This window comes from Mesoplodon bidens (genome assembly GCF_964165515.1).
Source record: "Mesoplodon bidens genome assembly, chromosome: 13".
NCBI classification, from domain to species: domain Eukaryota; kingdom Metazoa; phylum Chordata; class Mammalia; order Artiodactyla; family Ziphiidae; genus Mesoplodon; species Mesoplodon bidens.
The window spans coordinates 57,730,059-57,751,447 of NC_138169.1; the positions used below are offsets into that span (position 1 = coordinate 57,730,059).

General features: G+C 35.5%; 1 protein-coding gene across 2 annotated transcripts in view; it reads left to right on the plus strand.

Annotated features, from left to right (window-relative positions):
• The window catches only part of PIK3C3 (phosphatidylinositol 3-kinase catalytic subunit type 3), a 146,444-nt gene that overhangs the window by 32,191 nt on the left and 92,864 nt on the right, over nt 1-21,389 (plus strand). For both annotated transcript variants that reach the window (XR_014017266.1, XM_081251779.1), the window contains exons 5-6: nt 18,125-18,211; nt 20,178-20,273. Coding sequence is in view for 1 of the 2 variants with exons in the window: in XM_081251779.1 (XP_081107905.1) it covers nt 18,125-18,211; nt 20,178-20,273 (183 nt within the window). In the remaining variant the exon portion in view is untranslated. The remainder of the gene's footprint in view (nt 1-18,124; nt 18,212-20,177; nt 20,274-21,389) is intronic.

A 21,389-nucleotide genomic window follows, 5' to 3' on the forward strand; every position in this document is an offset into this window, starting at 1 on the left:
TAAAGTCCCCTATTATGATTATGTTACTGTCAATTTCCCCTTTTATGGCTGTTAGCATTTGCCCTATGTATTGAGGTGCTCCTATGTTGGGTGCATAGATATTTATAATTGTTATATCTTCTTCTTGGATGGATCCCTGATCATTATGTAGTGTCCTTCTTTGTCTCTTTTAATAGTCTTTGTTTTAAAGTCTATTTTGTCTGATATGAGAATTGCTACTCCAGCTTTCTTTTGATTTCCATTTTCATGCAATATCTTTTTCGATCCCCTCACTTTCAGTCTGTATGTGTCCCTTGGTCTGAAGTGTATCTCTTGTAGACAACATATATACAGGTCTTGTTTTTGTGTCCATTCAGCCAGTCTATATCTTTTGGTTGGAGCATTTAATCCATTTATATTTAAGCTAATTATCGATATGTATGTTCCTATTATCATTTTCTCAATTGTTTTGGGTTTGTTGTTGTAGGTCTTTTCCTTCTCGTGTGTTTCCTGCCTAGAGAAGTTCCTTTAGCATTTGTTGTAAAGCTGGTTTGGTGGTGCTGAATTCACTTAGCTTTTGCTTGTCTGTAAAGGTTTTAACTTCTCCATCAAATCTGAATGAGGTCCTTGCTGGGTAGAGTAATCTTGGTTATATAGGCTTTTCCCTTTCATCATTTTAAATATGTCCTGCCACTCTTCTGGCTTGAAGAATTTCTGCTGAAAGATCAGCTGTTAACCTTATGGGGTTCCCTTGTATGTTATTTGTTGTTTTTTTCTTGCTGCTTTTAATATTTTTTCTTTGTATTTAATTTTTGATAGTTTGATTAATATGTATCTTGCCGTGTTTCTCCTTGGATTTATCCTGCGTGGGTCTCTGTGTGCTTCCTGGACTTGATTAGCTATTTCCTTTCCCATATTAGGGAAGTTTTCCACTATAATCTCTTCAAATTATTTCTCAGTCCCTTTCTTTGTCTCTTCTGGGCCCCGTAGAATTCTAATGTTGGTGCGTTTAATGTTGTCCCAGTGGTCTCTGAGACTGTCCTCAATTCTTTTCATTCTTTTTTCTTTTCTCTGCTCTGCAGTGGTTATTTCCACTATTTTATCTTCCAGGTCACTTATCCGTTCTTCTGCCTCAGTTATTCTGCTGTTGACTCCTAGAGAATTTTAAATTTCATTTATTATGTTGTTCATCACTGTTTGTTTTCTCTTTAATTTTTCTAGCTCCTTGTTAAACGTTTCTTATATTTTCTCCATTCTATTTTCAAGATTTTGGATCATCTTTACTATCATTGTTCTGAATTCTTTTTCAGATAGAGTGGCTATTTCCTCTTCATTTGTTTGGTCTGGTGGGTTTTTACCTTGCTCCTTTATCTGCTGTGCTTTTCTCTGTCTTCTCATATTGCTTAACTTACTGTGTTTGGGGTCACCTTTTTGCAGGCTGCAGGTTGTTAGTTTCCTTTGTTTTTGGTGTCTGCCCCCAGTGGCTAAGGTTGTTTTAGTGGGTTGTGTAGGCTTCCTGGTGGAGGGGACTAGTGCCTGTGTTCTGGTGAATGAGGCTGGATCTTGTCTTTCTGGTGGGCAGGTCCGTGTCTGGTGGTGCGTTTTGGGGTGCCTGTGAACTTATTATGATTTTAGGCAGCTTCTCTGCTAATGGGTGGGGTTGTGTTCCTGTCTTGCTAGTTGTTTGGCATAGGATGTCCAGCACTGGAGCTTGCTGGTCATTGAGTGGAGCTGGGTCTTGGTGTTGAGATGGAGATCTCTGGGAGATTTTCGCTGTTTGATGTTATGTGGAGATGGGAGGTCTCTGGTGGACCAATGTCCTGAACTCAGCTCTCCCACTTCAGAGGCACAGGCCTGATGCTTGGCCGGAGGACCACCAAGACCCTGTCATCCTCACAGCTAGAATAAAAGGGAGAAAAAAAGAAAGAAAGAAAGAAAAAACTAAATTAAATTAAATTAAGTTTATTAAAATAAAAAATAATTATTAAAAAATTTATAAAGTAATAAAAAAAGAGAATGAAAGAACGAAGAGAGCAACCAAACCAGAAGACAAATCCACCAATGATAACAAGCGCTAGAAACTATACTAAAAGAAAAAATGGACAGACTGAGAGCCCTAGGACAAATGGTAAAAGCAAAGGTATACAGACAACATCACACCCAGAAACATACACATACACACTCACAAAAAGAGATAAAGGAAAAAGTATATATACATTGTTGCTCTCAAAGTCCACTGCTTCAATTTTGGGATGATTCGTTGTCTATTCAGGTATTCCAGAGATGCAGGGTACATCAAGCTGATTGTGGAGATTTAATCCACTGCTCCTGAGGCTGCTGGGAGAGATTTCCCTTTATTTTCTTTGTTCACACAGCTCCTGGGGTTCAGCTTTGGATTTGTACCCGCCTCTGCGTGTAGTGTCCTGAGGGCCTCTGTTCCAGCCCAGACAGGATGTGGTTAAAGGAGCAGCTGATGAGGGGCCTCTGGCTCATTGAAGCCAGGGGGAGGGAGGGGCACGGAATTTGGGACGAGCCTGTGGCAGCAGAGGCCAGCGTGATAGCAGCCTGAAGCGCGCTGTGTTGTTATCCCAGGGAAGTTGTCCCTGGATCACGGGACCCTGGCAGTGACGGGCTGCACAGACTCCCAGGAGGGGAGGTGTGGATAGTGACCTGTGCTTGCACACAGGCTTCTTGGTGGCTACAGCAACAGCCTTAGTGTCTCATGCCTGTCTCTGGGGTCCGCGCTGATAGCTACAGCCCGCACCTATCTCTGGAGCTCGTTTAGGCAGCGCTCTTAATCACCTCTCCTCGTGCACTGCGAAACAAAGAGGCAAGAAAAAGTCTCTTGCCTCTTAGACAGTTCCAGACCTTTTCCCGGATTCCCTGCCAGCTAGCTGTGGCGCACTTGCCCCCTTCAGGATATGTTCACGCAGCCAACCCCAGTCCTCTCCCAGAGATCCGCCCTCTGAAGCCGGAGCCTTGTCTCCCAGTCCCTACCCATTCCAGCTGGTGAGCAGAGAAGCCTCGGGCTGGTGAGTGCTGGTCGGCATTGATCGTCTGTGCGGGAATCTTTCTGCTTTGCCCTCTGCACCCGTTGCTACTCTCTCCTCTGTGGCTCCGAAGCTTCCCTTCTTCCGCCACTCACAGTCTCTGGCTGCAAATGGGCTTCTAGTGTGTGGAAACCTTTCCTCCTTCACAGCTCCCTCCCACTGGTGCAGGTCCCTTTCCTATTCTTTTGTCTCTGTTTTTTCTTTTTTCTTTTGCCCCACCCAGGTACGTGGGGAGTTTCTTGTCTTTTGGGAGGTCTGAGGTCTTCTGCCTGCGTTCAGTAGGAATTCTGTAGGAGTTGTTCCACATATAGATGTATTTCTGATGTATCTGTGGGGAGGAAGGTGATCTCCACTTCTTACTCTTCTGCCATCTTGAAGCTCCTTTATACAGTATTTTGTAACTCATGAAATATACATTGTTTTAAACTCCTGAAAAGATGGAAGCTTAGAGAAGTTAAGTGATTTATGTTAACTTTTCAAATAAACAGTAAGTTATAGAACCAGGACCTAAAATCAGGTCTTTAAATCCTTTATGTAAACATCTTTCCAAAGATAAGTATCAGTGATGTGTTTTAGGTTTAAGGATTGTGAAGAATTAGTTTGCATAGAGAATGTGTCGTTCTTATCAAGAAGATTAAATTGGAAAAATAGGAGAAAAGGCAGAGTGAGTATGAAATAAAACAATGTATATTCCTGCAGGTCCTCAGGTATAGCATAAAAGATGGTGCCTAGTGACTCAATAAACAGTGACTTGCCTGTGGTGAATGAGCACCCATTAAATATTTGTGCTATAAATGAACTGGTGTTACAAATAGTACTTAGGCTTCAGTTGTTGTTCCTGTTACATAGTGCAAGCACCTAGTGCTTGCCACATAACAGGCCAATTAATGGAGAGACTAGGTGTTGGGGCAAGGAAAAGTGATTTTACTTTGAAAGCCAACAGACTGAGAAGATGGTGGACTAGTGTCCCAAAGAACCATTTTACCCGAGGTAGAATTTAGGCTTCTTTTATACTAAAAGGGTGTGTCTGGTTGTTACAAACTTGTTTTTTTAATTGAAGAATAGTTCATTTACAGTGTTGTATTAGTTTCAGGTATACAGCAAAATGATTCAGTGATATATGTGTGTACATATACATATACACACACATAAACTTTTCAGATTCTTTTCCATTATAGGTTATTACAAGATATTATAGAGTTCCCTGTACTATACAGTAGGTCCTTGTTGTTTATCTATTTTATATATAGTTGTGTATATCTGTTAATCCTAAACTCCTAATTTATTCCCTCCCTAATTTCTCCTTTGGTAACCATAAGTTTGTTTTCTATGTCTGTGAGTCTGTCTCTGCTTTGTAAATATGTTCATTTATATCCATTTTTTAGAGTCCACATGTAAGTGATATCATGATATTTGTCTTTTTTTTTTTTTTCTTTCTCTGTCTGACTTACTTCCCTAGTATGGCTAATCTCTAGGTCTATTCATGTTGCTACAAATGGCAAAATTGTATTCTTTTTTATGGCTGAGTAGTGGAATATAATATATATTATATAATATATATAATAGAAAATATATATGCATGTCACATCTTCTTTATCAATTCATCTGTCTATAGACACTTAGGTTGCTTCCATATTTTGGCTGTTGTAAATAGTGCTGCTATGAATCTTGGGGCTCATGTATCTTTTTGAACTAGTTCTCATCTTTTCCTGATATATGCCCAGGAGTGGGATTTCTGGATTACATGGTAACTCTATTTCTAGCTTTTTAAGGAACCTATGTACTGTTCTCCATAGTGGCTGCTCCAATTTACATGTCCACCAACAGTGTGGGAGGATTCCCTTTTCTCCACACCCTCTCCAGCATCTATTATTTGCAGACTTTTTGATGATGGCCATTCTGACTGGTGTGAGGTGAGGTATCATTGTAGTTTTGATTTGCATTTCTCTAATAATTAGCAGTGGTGAGCATCTTTTCATGTGCCTGGTGACCATCTGTATGTCTTCTTTAGAGAAATGTCTGTTTAGGTCTTCTGCCCACTTTTTGATTGGATGTGGGGTTTTTTTGTTTTGTTTTGTTTTCTTTTTGATATTGAGCTATATGAACTGTTTGTATATTTTGGAAATTAAGCCCTTGTCAGTCACATTGCTTGCAGATATTTTCTCCCACTCTGTAGGTTGTCTTTTCATTTTGCGTATGGTTTTATTTGCTGTGCAAAAGTTTACAAGTTTGATTAGGCCCCATTTGTTTACTTTTGCTTTTATTTCTTTTGCTTTGGGAGACTGATCTAAGAAAGTATTGCTACGACTTATGTCAGAGAATGTTTTGCCTGTGTTCTCTTCTAGGAGTTTTATAGTGTCATGTCTTATATTTAAGTCTTTAAGCCATTTCAAGTTTATTTTTGTGTTTGTTGTGAAGGAGTATACTAACTTCATTGATTTACATGTGGCTGAAAGGGCACTTTTCTTAATGTAAAGAGACATTACAGAGAATACCAACTTTCCCCGGAAAGCCCTAACATAAAATTAATTGAAGGTATCTCTAGGAACTTCATGTTATATTCTGAAAATAGTAAATTACATAATTATAATAAGGGAGACAGATCATTAATAGGTCCTACTAAATAATTTATTTTCTTAAACTGATTTTACCCAGAATGTCAGTTTATTCATGAAAATTATTTCACAAAGCTACTTCAGGGTAGAAATGTATTCAGAAGCCAAGAAAAGTATACTAAATCAACTTGCTGTACTATAAAGAAAATGGTCTCTGAGGTTGTTTCCTTTTCAGAATAGCTGAAAAAAAATCATCATGATGATGACACTGTTATGATTCCTGTAATTAACAGAGTAGAGTCCAGCTGACCACATTCTATCAATGAAAAATGTCCACAAATACAGAAATAGCTGGTTATTCAATGAGCCACTGTGAGAGCTATAAATCAGGGTTTTTGACTGCCAGTCTTTCTACCCAGTTATAATGTACCTCATTACTATTTAAATCTTCCATAAATTTTGTTCCATTAATTTTAAAAGCATAAAATAAAAGGTAATGCTTTTAATTACCAAAACACCTCCCTGAAAATTCCATGTTCCTCATTTCTCTAAAATCTAACTACAAATATCATTATGTGGGTACTGGTTTAAAAGTCCACGTAAGTCATCACTTTGATAATCTATTCTTGGATTTATAAACAAAAATGATATCTAGCTTATAAATCACATTTCTAAAAATCAAAACATTTGCCAGCCTTAGTTTTCTAATACATCTTTCTTTCTCTAGGTTCCTCTAACATCAATAGCAGATAAACAAATAATGTTTGGTTTGGTTTCTGGTTTCAGTAATGTGGAAGACTAAGATAAACTGAAAATCCTCCCCCAACAAACAGCTAATAATATGAAGTAGCAGTAAAATAGGTATAACCACTTAGGAAGGTAAGCCCTACAAAAGATGAGTTTGCAATCTAAAATTTTAAACCAATGGAAGCCAAAATCAGTAATCATAACAAACAACTGGAATATATCCACCAGAAATTCAGATAATGGAATATTGAAAATTAAAAAAACTATTTAAAAATAAAACAGTAATATAAAACCATAAAGCATAAATCAAGGAATCAAAACAAAAAGGAAGAAGATATAATTTACTACTATAGCTATATAGTGAACCTTAATATTGGTTAGAGTAATTCTTCCCCCTTTATTCTCCTTTCTTCAAACTCAAGTGGTTTTTTAAGCTGGACCTACAAAGCCTGCTGAGATCAATATGACCATGATACCAAAACTAGAGAAGAAAAGTGAAAGAAAGGAAAATTGTAGACAGTTCTCACTTATAAATACAAATGCAAAATTTCAGCATAAAATTAGCAAACTGAATCGAGTGATTAAAAAATATATCATGCCCAAACACGATGTATTCCAAGAATGTAAGAATAGTTTAACACGGAATATCTATTAGTGTACATTATTATCACAGTATTGAGTGTTTCAGGGGTCCCCCAAGATGAGATGATGAAAGCACAGGACTTAGAGGCAGTTGTAATCACAGCTAAGATTTATTATAAGCAACACAGTAATAATATACAAATATAAAAGAAAAAAATACAGGTGGGGTCTGGAGAAATCCATTTGCAGGCTTCCTATGCTTCCCCTTCCCAGCCTAGGAAGAGACACTGAGTGTGCTGCTTTCTCCAGGAAGAAAAATGAAGCCTTTTAGAAAAGCCCATTTGAGACTCAGAAATTAGGTTTTTTACTGGGGGCCTGGTCACACAGGCATTCTCTGCTCTCAACTACCAGAATTCTGGCCTCCCAGAAAGAAAACAGGTGCTCACCATAAATCACAATGCTACAGGTTTTTGTGTAAATAAGTGTAACTTTTATAAACATAGTGTATTGAATTTGATTCTGTGTTGCTTTTCCTTTGTGTCATAAAAGAAGAGTTTGGGAATCTCTTATAAATTTATTCCTAATGATAACGTGGTAGAATCTTTTTTATCAGTCACTTTGATTTGCTTACTGTTGTCTAAGACTGTCAAGACTTTTAGATTTGTCTTGAAATCGATGGTAGCAAGTAGACTAAATTAGTTTTTGCCAGTGAAAGATTGAGCCCTAAAAGAATATCGATTCATGTTCTGTAAATCTGTTGCTGTCTTTACAGCTATAGTTTCTGCCAGAAAACTAGAAAGTAACAGTGCTTTTAAGACTACATTAATCTCTGAGGAGTTAAACTGAATGAAACTTTTAAGAGGCAAATACCACTCTTCCTGAATAAGATACACATGTAAAATTTCAAAGTAAAATTGAAGATTTGTGGCTAAGACTTCATTAATCAGGGAGATAGAAGCTTTGTAAGAATTAATTATAATAGGTGTGGGTGCAAACTCTAACATACAGATACAACACCTTTTTAAATCTCAGTTTAAGTGAATAATTTTTTAACATCTTTATTGGAGTATAATTGCTTTACAATGGTGTGTTAGTTTCTGCTGTATAAGAAAGTGAGTCAGCTATACGTATACATATATCTCCATATCTCCTCCCTCTTGCGTCTCCCTCCCACCCTCCCTATCCCACCCCTCTAGGTGGTCACAAAGCACCGAGCTGATCTTCCTGTGCTATGCGGGTGCTTCTCACTAGCTATCTGTCTTACAGTTGGTAGTGTATATATGTCCATGCCACTCTCTCACTTCATCCCAGCTTACCCTTCACCCTCCCCGTATCCTCAAGTCCATTCTCTACATCTGCATCTTTATTCCTGTCCTACCACTAGGTTCTTCAGAACCATCTTTTGTTTTAGATTCCATATATATGTGTTAGCATATTGTATTTGTTTTTCTCTTTCTGACTTCACTCTGTATGACAGACTCTAGGTTCATCCACCTCACTACAAATAGCTCAATTTTGTTTCATTTTATGGCTGAGTAATATTCCATTGTGTATATGTGCCACATCTTCTGTATCCATTCATCTGTCGATGGACATTTAGGTTGCTTCCATGTCCTGGCTATGGTTTTCTCTAGGTATATGCCCAGTAGTGGGATTGCTGGGTATATTATTTTTAATTTATTTTTATTTTATATATTCATTTTTGGCTGCATCGAGCACATGCTTTCTCTAGTTGTGGCAAGCAGGGGCTACTCTTCGTTGCGGTGCAGAGGCTTCTCATTGCGGTGGCTTCTCTTGTGGAGCACAACCTCTAGGTGCATGAGCTTCTCATTGCAGTGGCTTCTCTTGTTGTGGAGCACAAACTCTAGGCATGTGGGCTTCAGTAGTTGTGGCACGCAGGCTCTAGAGCACAGGCTCTGTAGTTGTGGTGCATGGGCTTAGTTGCTCCGCAGCATGTGGGATCTTCCTGGACCAGGGCTCGAACCCGTGTTCCCTGCATTGGCAGGTGGATTCTTAACCACTCTGCCGCCAGGGAAGACCTATACAACTATATTTTGTCTTGAATTATAAATTACTGCATAGCTTGTATTTGATTTGACACGGATAGGACTCATTGTTTATTGAACAATTATAATGTTTAATAATACAAATCTCTCAGTGAGCCATAGTGCATCCTGCAAATAGATTACTGACCAATAATGGTGTTCTGTTTAATGAGTACTTATGCTCAGTTCTAGTCTAGGCTTAGGGAAGTGTTAGTGTTGAAAGAGTATTATAACCTTTAACTTGAGGGAATTTAGAGGAAGGAGATATGGGGTAGTTGAATAAACACAACCCTCTGTGATCATGCTGGAAAAAAATTAGTCCTGTATATGGTAGTACCAAGCATTTTTGTTGGCCAGTATTCCTATAAATGTGTCAAGAGAGATTTTGAACATTCACATAGGCCCTCTGAATCTGAAAGTTTTCCATCTGGTGACAAGAGTAGACTGGGTTTTTTTGTTTATTTTTTCAAGTGGCAGAGGGAAAAAAAAGGAAAAAAGAAAATACAGCTTTGTCATGTTTTTCTCCTAAGATTTCCTAAGAAAGCATAAGTGTATCTGGCCAAAGCATCACCTATTGCGTAGCTACTTATTTTGGAAAATCCACTTACCTTGTAACTTCCCTCTTACAGTTTCTTGATGTGAGTAAAGTTTGAAACCTTAAGCCTGTACATTTTTTTATATAGGAGTTTTTATTAACTGCATATTGAAAAGTGGCAGCTTTTAATTTATATGGTTTTTTTTTTTTCATTTAATTTATATGGGTTTTTAGTTGGACCCAGTTGAAAGGCCCTTGGAAGAAATAATTTGAGAGAGAACAATTATGTTGATACATGGTTTTCATTTCATATGATTGAGTTAAATTAATCAGATGGGTCTTTTATTCTTTGAGTTTATTATGAAGTAATGTAACTTTATTTAGCATCATCTTGATAAATGCTAATCTTCTATGGTTTTCTCAACAGAGTTTTCTCCACAGTTAATTGTTCTTAAAATAACTTTAGTTTTTAAATAACTCATCTTTTGTTATTACAAGCTAACATACATCTACAATGGAAGAAGATTGTTAAAGTGCAAAGACTGTAAAAATCACCTCTAATCCTCTACTCACAATAGTCATCGTTAGTATTTTAGTTGATATACTTTTGGTAAATAAATAAGTAAATGTATGTATGTATCGATGGATGTATATGTATTTATTTTTAATTTGGGATCATGTTGTGTGTGTGTTTAAATGAATCCTGCTTTTACACTTAATGATGTTTCAAAATTGTTCCAGGTCATTTAAGATGCTTACATAACATGATTTGTAACGACTGTCAGGTTTTGCATAGTATGGATATGCCATAATTCATTTCAGCAATCCTCTATGGTTGGCTGTTCAAAGTATTTGCAATTCTGTGCTGTTGTAAAGCCTTTATCCATTTTAAACTTTCTACTAGCTTGAAAATAGAAAGTGAGAATTGTTCTTTAAGTTATTTTTATATAGCTTGCTTGATATGTGCTTGTATGCTGTATTTCCAAATTATCAGACATAGTCATAAGGTGTATGTGGGTGCTTAAAACCAGGATCAAAGTTTGGTGTACATCTCTGAATTCTTTTATCAGTTATATTCTGTCTTATGTTCATCTTGTTCTCCATCTTGTTTTCACAGGTAGATAATAAACTCCGTGAATTATCATACCGTGTCTTGATAAACCAACAAAACTAGCCCACCTTTCATAGCATATGTGAACTTGGGCCATGTGTCTCGTATTTTGATTAATACATGTTAATTGATGCCTTTTGTAAAGATAAAGTCGGTATATGAATATGGAAGAAACTGGCCAGGGAAAATTTGTAAAGCAGAAACCATTTTCTCTCCAGTTTCCTTTTGAGTCTATCTCTCCCCATTTACCTTCCTACAGATTCCTAGGCAGATTTGAAATAGCTAAATGTTTTTCAGTTCTTTTTACTCTTCCCTTTCTTCCTTTAGGCTGTTAAGTGTGGTATCTACTATAAAGAAAAATCTAGATCATGATGAACCTCAAGAAAGATGATTCCCAGTAAGCATCTTATGTATGTGTAGATCTTCCTACTGTCCACCTCGCAGAGAACTTGATTTACTTAAATACTTACCAAGGACTACCATCCTAGTCTCTTTAATACCTGGGTACATCAAACTCCCTGATGCGCTGACAAATAAGCTATTTCCTCTGCATGGAAGATTTCATCCTGTTTGTTTGACTTACTCCTTATCCTTCAAGTCTCTGCTTTAATGTTACCTGCCTGAGAGGCCTTCTCAAGAACCCCCGTTATTTTCTGTCACATCACTCTGTTCATGACTTTCATATTACTGTTTCAATTTGTATATAGACATATAAGCATTTACCATATGGGCATATAGGCATTACCATACAAATGGCTCACCCCTACCTTAAGTTCTTGAAGGCAGGGAACTTGCTTCTTTTGTTCAACATTCTGTGCTTATCTCCAGAGCAGAGGACCTGATGGAAGTTTGTAACTTACAACAGCAAATTAAGTAATATATATTTATGATGAAAGTATATAAGTACTAGGGAAAAGTGACTAAGGGCATGAATCATTCTTTTCTCCAGCTTCCTTTTGAGTGTCACTCCCTTCCCCTTGCTCCCCATTTACTCCCCAAAGCTCTTGACCAAAATTGCAGAGTATACAAGCATTTGTTTTCTGTTCTATCACCCTTCCACATTAGAAGTCCTGTCAATAAATATAAATATTCATTGAATGGATAAATGCTAGGTTCTGTCAACCATTCATAGCTCTAGCACTCAAGAAGCTTATGGTCTAGTAGGGCAGATACAAATAAGGAGCAAAGAATTGTGACTTGTGATCATGGAAGTCTATCTGTTCCCAGGGATAGCTATCCAGTTTGACATTCCTTTTCTCTGCTGTTCCTAGTCTATATACAGTGTAGCAAGTTGGCCTACTTTTAGTTCTGTCCTTGGTACTTGTATTGAACACCTACTAATCTGAGGCATCTTCCTCAAGCACGTATCTCCCATTAAATCTGATATACATGATTACTACTCCAAGCAGTTTCCTGGGCATGTTCTTATTTGGTTCTTACACAGATTCTTTTACTTAAGTAGCTTTTAAAACCACTTGCTATTTAATTCTTGGAGAAGTTAGAGCTCAATAATTATGCTATTATTTCTGTGACAGTGGGCTTCTCTTCCAAGCTCTATACGATGTCTTGTGAATTCTGTAGAAACTTATGTTCCTTAAAAAGAGAGAATGACTCTTTTACTGATATCTTGACCTAGCTGCTTTCTAGGATGGGCACCCTAGTGAGGATTATCTCTTCACAAGCAATTTGAAACAGATTGTACTAGTTTTACCCTGCTGTACAGAATGCAGATTTTCTCATTTGGGAGATCTAGATCAGACCCCAAATGAAATATAAACTGTTCAAGTTCATTTATTGGTCTTCATTATCTATAGACATTCTTAAACTGGAGACAAGTGGAAACTGCTTTGGACTGGTGAAAACCACCCAAGTCTGTCTACATAGTCATCAGCACCTATAGAGATGAAGTGACATAGATTATAGGCTAATAACAGCTGCTCACAGTTTGCATAGTGCTGTATAGTTCTCTAAAATTTTTAGTAAAAATTTTCATCTAATATTTAATTATTTAATCTGCATCAAGTCTTAAAAGTAAAAGGCCTTATTGTCTGAAGAACTGAAACGGGTGGCTGGAGTGTAACATCAGTTGGAGAGTTGTAAGAGCTCATTTTGGAGGGGAAGGCAAGGCCTAATCATTTAGGAATTGTGATAGCTAATTCTAGACTTTACCTGATACCTAAAGTCCAGTCAAGAGCTAGCTTTGCCATCTTCAAATTCTCTCCCCTTGTTCTTCTGGAATTAAGCAATCAACTGTATGCTTAGATTGTCCAGTAAATGCTGTGCTAGCTAGTCTTCAAAGGTGACCCTCAATGAAATATGCCTCCTGATATTCACACTTCCATGTTGGATCTACAGTAGCTCTGTGACTCCTTTTAACTAACATGATGCAGCTGAACTGATGCTATGCCTGTTCCAGGGCTAAACTTTAAGACAACTTGAAAGCTTCTGTTGTTTTGCACTTTTGGGGAATAATGAGCCACCATGTAAGAAGTCCAGCTACCTAGTTGGAGTGACTATGTTGAAAGACTACCTGGAGAGGGAGCAGCACTGAGAGTACCTTCAGAAAGACAGAGGCCCCACCACTCTGGTTTCCCACCTGAGCCCATCCTTGCTCATGAAGGCGTTGGAAATGTGAGTGAAGCTATCTTGGACATTCCAGCTCCAGCTACCACATGACAACAGTCTTATGAGAGACTGTTAGACTAAGAGAAAAAAAATATCCAGATGTCCTCAAGAAAATGACTTCTTGATGTCTCCAAGAATCATGAAAAATATTAAAATGAGTGGTGTTTTAAGGCACTAAGTTTTGTGGTGCTTTGTTACATAGTATCAGATAAATAGCACAAGTAGCTAGGGGACATTTTGAGTGGTAACTTTCTAGTGCAACAGAAATTATAAAACTGATTCAAGCAGAGAAATATCTAGAAATTCTGCTGTCAATCTCAAGAGTCTGGTGTGAGACAAACTTGTAAACAAACAGTCATAGCATAAGTGGTACCTCTCATTCTGCAGTTGCTTTTGCATTCAACAGTGTCATAGTGATGTTTCCTATCGGGGTATATGGATTTTTCTTTCTTTTTGATTATAGTATTTCTTAGTGTGTGTGCCATAGTTTACTTAACAGTTACCACTATTGATAAACATTTACATTCTTTTATGTCTAAGTTTTCCATATTGCAAACAGTGATGCACAAATACGAATATATCTCAGGTAATTTAAACTTGTACTCCAAAATGGCTTTACCAGTTTATGGTACTACCATCCTTGACCATGCATTCTTTGGTTGCTATTTGTAAGGTTGAGAATGGTCATCTTTTAGTATTTAAATACAGAAGGTAAGAATATGCTATATAGGAAGTAGTATTTATTAGCAGCAAACATGAATTCTGGAATTAGTGAAATGACTTTAGAAAATTTTTGATTTGTCTGATTATTTAGTAAGGGAGAGAAAAATGCCCAACACATTCTGCCACATCTAAACTTAATATGCTATTGTCAATTTTTTCCTCAAAGGAAACTAGTGGAGAATAAACTACTGTATCATAAGTATGAAACTTGTGTTTAAAAAATTACAAAAGTTAATTAGACTTAAATCTTTTACTATGAATGCATCAATAGAGGAGATAGCAAAGACTGATAGAAGGAGTTATGGACTTCGTAGACCTGGGATTTAACTCCTAGCTCTGCCACTTCAGTGTGGTAGTTGATGTGATATGACCCTTATATTTTTATTCATTTAAAAAAACTAGTTTGGAACATGTGGCAAAATGAGTGAGAATATAATTCTTTAAAGACTGTATGGAATAATACTACCTATCATATTTTGCATCCATTATCCTATTTGAATTTTGCTAGCAGTAATAGAAATTAATACTTCTTTTTGTACATGAGGGTTCAAAACTGATGGAATTCGAAAATGAAGTGCTAGGGTTAGAACCCAGGTCTAATGGCTCCTAGTCTAGCATTCCTTCCTTTAGGTCACATTGCCTGGTGTTCTTTTGGTTCCCTTGTAACTAATTCTTAGTCTGTTTCCACGTTAGTGTATTTGTCTAATGTTCCACCGGAGCCAGCAAAATGTTTAGTCCCTGATTTGTGTGAGTAATAGTGCTAAACACTTTTTGTTGCCTCATCCATTTTCATTTAGAGATGACCTCAAGTGAAAAGGAATTTGTTATTCAGAAGAAAGCTAAGCTGATAATATTTTTATATTACAGTGATCCTCAGACTTTTTGTATGAAGCTACTATTTTTATTTCTGAAATAGTATGACCATGTAGTTGTGATAAGAGTCCCTTAGTTGAGGAATATAAAGAATATTGATGAAGATCTTTAGTTCTGTGAGAGAGATAATAACAGATAATAATTGGTAGAAGTGTTTGGCATCCTTGTAGGAATACCATCATAACATGTATAATGGAAATGAAGAAAAATCATAAAGACAAGCTACCATTGAAGTCCTTAATGCTCAATTTTGCTTTATGCTATGAATTTGTTTAGAAAGAAAGAGGGGATTTGATACATGAATAATGCTGATGTTTAAAATTATACTTTCTAAGACAAAATCTAGTTTCAGTTTGAGGACCTTGGAAATTATCTTGAATTCTCTGTATATTTGAAGGGTCAGTGTATTATTTAGTTTGTGAAACAAAGGGTAGGTTGGTATGTAAGACCTTCAGAGGGCTCTACCAACTGCAACTCTAGAAATTCTTTTACCACGGGTTCTTTTATTAGCATTAATTATTTTATTACTCCTTCTTAAAAGTAAAGCGCACATGCACACCTATGTGCTTAAGTCTTAGAGTAGTAAATTATAGGCTCCAGAGAAATGCCTTATGTATGTAACTGTCTGTTATTTTTCATAGTGAGATGTGAAAAAAATAGAAGTTTATTTCCAGTTTGAAGAACTATCATTATAATTTTCTCCCTTTGTAATAATCAAAATGCAAGAAATATAGACCATGGAGATACTTTCAGGAAAGGCTTCATTATTTTTGAGCATGTTTAGATGGCAGATTATAGACCATTTAAAATTCTTTGTTTTTCTGTAAAAACTATGATGATTAGTCTCTAGCCAAGTCCATTTCTTATCTTGATAGTTGTGTATGGCTTCTGTTGTGTGTAGGCATATATCAAATGTGAAGGTGACATAACACTTCTTTTTTTGATTTTTTAGATTTTTTAAAGATTTTAGTTTTGTTGAAGAGTTTTACATTCACAGCAATACTAAGAGGAAGGTACAGATATTTCTCATATACACTCTGCCCCAGCACATGCATAGCCTCCCCTATTGTCAACACCTCTCACCACAGTGGTACATTTGTTACAATTTTTTACAATTGATGAACCTATACTGACAACTCATAATCACCCAAAGACCATATACCTCAGTGTTCTCTCTTGGTATTGTACATTCTATGGGCTTTGACAAATGTTTAATGTCATTTGTCCATCATTATAGTATGATACAGAGTAGTTTTACTGCCCTAAAAATCTTCTGTGCTCCACCTATACATCCCTTCTTCTCCCCCAACCCGGGGCAACTAGTTATCTTTTTATTATCTCCATAGTTTTATCAATACCTTTTCTTTAGTTGTAATCGTACTGTACCTAGCCTTTTCAGATTGACCTCTTTCACTTAGCAATGTGCAAGTAATGTGTACTTAAGGTTCCTCCATGTCTTTTCATTTATTGATACCTCATTTCCTTTTAGCACTGCATAACATTGTTTGAATGTATTCGTTTATCCATTCCCTTGGTGAAGGCCATCTGAAGTGCTTCTAAGTTTTGGTTATTATAAATAAAGTCACTATAAATATCCATGTGCAGGCTTTGTGTGGGCATTAAGTATTCAACTCCTTTGGGTAAATACCAAGGAGGGCAATTCCTGGACTGTATAGTAAGAGTGTGTTTAGTTTTGTAAGAAACTGCCACACTGACTTCCAGAATGGCTGTACATTTTGCATTCCCACCAACCATTAATGAGAGTTCCTATAGCTCTACATCCTCACCTACATTCCCACCAGCAATTAATGAGAGTTCCTGTATCTCTACATCCTCACCTGCATTTGGTGTTGTCAGTGTTCCAAATCTTGGTCATTCTGATAAGTGTTTAGTGATTTTTCATAGTTTTAATTTGAATTTCCCTGATGGCATATGATGTGGAGCATCTTTTCACGTGCTTATTTGCCATCCATATCTCTTCTTTGGTGAGTTGTTTATTAAGATCTTTGGCCCATTTTTAAAATCAGGTTGCTTATTTTTTTATTGTTGAGTTTTAAGAGTTCTTTGTATATTTTGGCCAACATTCCTTTATCTTATGTGCCTTTTGCAAATATTTTCTCCCGGTCCATGGCTTGTTTTCTCATTCTCTTCACAATGTCTTTCACAGAGCAGACTTTTTAAATTTTAATGAAGTCCAGCTTATCAATGATTTCTTTCATGGATTATGCCTTTGGTGTTGCATCTAAAAAGTTGTCACCATACCCAAGGTCATTTAGGTTTTCTCCTATGTTATCTTCTAGGAGTTCTGTATTTTGCAATTTACATTTAGGTCTGTGATTCATTTTGAGTTAATTTTTGTGAAGGGTGTAAGGTCTTTGTCTACATGTATTTGTTTGCATGTGCATGTCCAGTTATCCCAGTGATATTTGAAAAGACTCTTTGCTCCATTTTATTGCCTCTGCTTCTTGGTCAAAGATCGTTGACTCTATTTATGTGGACTCTTTCTGGACTCCATTCTGTTCCATTGATCCATTTATCCTTTTGCCAGTACCACACTGTTTTGATTTCAGTAGCTATATATTAAGTCTTATAGTTGGGTAATATATAGCTTTCAGTTTTGTTCTTCAGTACTGTGTTGGCTATTATGGATCTTTTGCCTTTCCATATAAACTTTAGAATCAGTTTGTTGATATCTACAAAATAACGTGCTGGGATTTTTTTTTTTTTTTTTTTTTTTTTTTTTTGACTAGGATTGCTTTGAATCTATAAATCAAGTTGGGAAGTACTGACATCTTGACAATATTGAGTCATCTTACCCTAAATGGAGTATCTGTCCATTAATTTAGCTCTTCTTTGATTTTGTTCATCAGAGTTTTGTAGTTTTCCTCATGTAGATCTTGTACATATTTTGTTAGATTTATACCAGTTTCATTTTTGGGAGGCACTAATGTAAATGATACTGTGTTTTGATATTGTGTTTTTAATTTCAAATTTGCTGGTAACAATATATAAGAAAGAGATTGACTTTTATATATGAACCTTGTATCCTCCTTGCTGTAATTGCTTATTAGTTCCAGGAGCTTTTTGTCCATTTAAAAATATTTTGTACATAAATGATCATGTCACCTTTGAATAAAGAAAGTATTATTTCTTTCTTCCCAATCTGTATATCAATTTATTTCCTTTTTCTTTGCATTAGCTAGTACTTCCAGTGTCATGTTGATGATCATTACCGTTCTTTATCCTCCTTGCTGTGAGATCTGTCTCTTAAAATTTTCTCCATTATATATTTTTTGCAGCTCACCAAAGCTCATCGACAAGGTCACATGGTGAAAGTAGATTGGCTGGACAGATTGACATTTAGAGAAATAGAAATGATAAATGAGGTGGGTTGTATCCCTCTTTTTTATTTCAAAATATTTTCTCCAGAATTTTAACTGAAAAATTTTTTAGGAGAACTATTTATTGCCAGTTATCTCTCAAATGTGGGAGTATTGAGGATTACCTCTAGTTGTGAGGTTTATGCTAATAAAAGGAAAACTTAGGATGTCTGCCTTTCTTATATTTTAGTGTTCTCTTGAACCCCAAAATAGGTAGTGGATATCATAAGTGTACTAAATATCATATAAGTGAAGCCTTTGTTAAGCTTGATGCCTCACTTGTATGTTCTCTCTTTCTCCATATGGCAGTTTATGTCCAAGTTGATTGGATAAATCTGTCAACATAGTGTCAGAACAACCTCTTCACTTCAGTTACCTTAAGTCATCAATAACAATTCCTCTCCCCAATTAAGATACTCCTTGTCTTATTTAGTACATATAGGGCTGTGCACACTTAATGAGTTCAAGTAATTCGTGTGCTTTCTTGATCTTGAGTATTGGTCCAGAATATGTTCAATGAAAAGATGGCTTCAGTGAAACTCTTTACAAAAGTTAGAACGACAAAAAAATTTTTTCTGTACACTAGCACTGAAATTGAAATACTAGATGTTTGGCCTAACATTCTGTGTCTAGAAAGCAGAAATAATGGTTATATATTAATCACATTAGGAGAGAGGAATAGCAATTTTGTGAAATGCGTAGCTTATAGTGATCACCACATGGCACAACTGACTTGATTTGTGTTCTTTCAACAGTTTTCAGCAGGTGGAAAGAGAGAAATTTGTCATTTTACAGTGAACACTTAGAAAAGTTAAACTCCGACATTGTTCATTTTTAAAAAACAAATTAGTCGTGTCTAACAACATTTATATTCAGTATGAATACTAGGCATCTTTTCTAAATGTATTCATAATACATTCTTATATACTGAAACTGGAAGAAAATTTTACTTTTTTGAATTTTGATAATAGTCACATTCCAAAAATAGTTTAATCAAAATGCTTTTTTCTTTTTCCTATTTTTAATTAAAAAATATTTTTAATTTTTCTATTCTTCAACTTAGATACCCCTGGGTGTAGACAATGTAACATTAGAGCATACTTTGCCCAGCCTTTTTCACTCACTCTATCTGCACTCTTTAAAAGATAGGAGGCTATCTATTATAATAGGTTATAATATGCTTCATAAAGCTGAACAGTTTAAGTGACCTCCTTAGATCTATATGATTATATACATATAGATTTAAAGCCATTTTTCAAACTGTTTTGGGTCAGGACTACTCACCCTTTTAAATTTCATTTTATTTTCACTTCATTATTAACATAATATTTGCTTTTTTAAGGGGACACATTTATACGCACAATCAGCATTTTATATGTTGGGGAAGAAGTAACTATTCCCTGTGTATTTAAGGTGTATTGATAAAACTTTACAAATTATTACAAGTTATTTTAAGACTGTTTATAAATTGTGAAAAACTTGTAAATATTGTATCTGTTAAGCTCAAATGACCTCTGTCCTTAGTTACATACTTTGTTTTACTTTTGTTTTTTTTATACTTATATTAATTTCTGCAGTTAGATTAGTCCATATTGTTTAAAGGTGAACTGTTCTTTGCTTAAAATTATTAGAAATACAAATTTTTTTAAATAAAATAATTAACCTGCAAATGCATATGAAATACCTTTAAAATGTTATATAATAGAATTCATACTACTGAATAAACCAAAAATGTCATTAAGTTTGAGGAGGGAGTTATAAGTGAGTAGTAGACACTTCTGGATAAAACAGTAGTGCTGTATATAATGAAATAGTAGTGCTATGTAAAACAGTGCATTTATAATAATGAAATAAAAATTTGTTACATTTTAAATTATATTTGATAGAATCCATGTATTACTGAATTGGGAATGATAAAAACTGATGTTGAAGAAAATCATTTTTCATAAAAAATCTTGTTTTTTTCTTTTAGAGTGAAAAACGAAGTTCTAATTTCATGTACTTGATGGTTGAGTTTCGATGTGTCAAGTGTGATGATAAGGAATATGGTATTGTTTATTATGAAAAGGTATTTTCCTTGGAACTGTTTATGGTCTCTAAAGTAGAAGGGAGGGGAAACATTAAAAAAAATTTACTGTTTTTCCTGCTGGGATGAATTCTTTGGCTGCAGAATGGCAGCAGACAGCTGTCAGCAGCAGCTGTTTGTATATACACAAATCAAATCATATAGCTACAACAAGATTACAAAAGCTGATCACTCATATAATGCAGTTCTGGGTTATAGAATTCAATAAATATGCAAGAGATTAAAAACTTTTTGATTAATTGTTCTGTAAATTGGCAAGTAAGACATTAAAGCAGTAGCTTCATTAACAATTAGTGTCCATTTGAAAAGTAAAAAGAGGGAATCATATTTTTTATGTGTTAGGCTATTGAATGGTAAGGGTATGTTTGTTATTTGAGTGTGTATGTAATGTGTTGGAATTGTATATGTAACAATTCCAGCATAAGTATACTTATGAAATCCCTTATAAATGTTCATTTATATAATATATGCAGAATTAAGGAAACCATGTTATCAGTAGGCTGAGTGGTAATGAATATGAAGTTATGAATTTGCTCTGGTCTGTTCATTACCAAAAGAAAGTAGTTGTATATTTGATATCTAGGTACTTGAAAAATATCTGTGCCTTAAATGCTTATTTATGGGTCTTCATTTTAGTACTACAGAAATAATAGTATGCATAGTTCAAAACCACATAAATTAAGTACCTTCTGTTATTTTGGAAGTACTGAGACAAGTGCTTATGAGGACAGTGCAAATCAGAATCAGTGTGAATGAGGACAGACTTTCGATACCTGGCATAATAGAATAATATTTCTTCTAGCATAGAGCTAAGCTATATGCAGTTTATTTGTTCATTAGAAGCAGCACTTTTAAATTACCTTTACACATTAGTGTTATTTGTTAAAGTTGTCACAAGTGATTTTTTAAAAAATATATGTTTTATAACTATTAAATTACTATTTGAAAGATGTTTTCATAATGCAGGTTTAGGGTTTGTATAGTTAATTTGTGATCATTTTTCTGGTACTTTTCAAGTTAATGTATTTTTCCCTTTAGCTTGTACCCCTTCCTAAAGTAAAAGGTTAGGGAAAAGTTAACTTGTTTCAGCTTTTTATT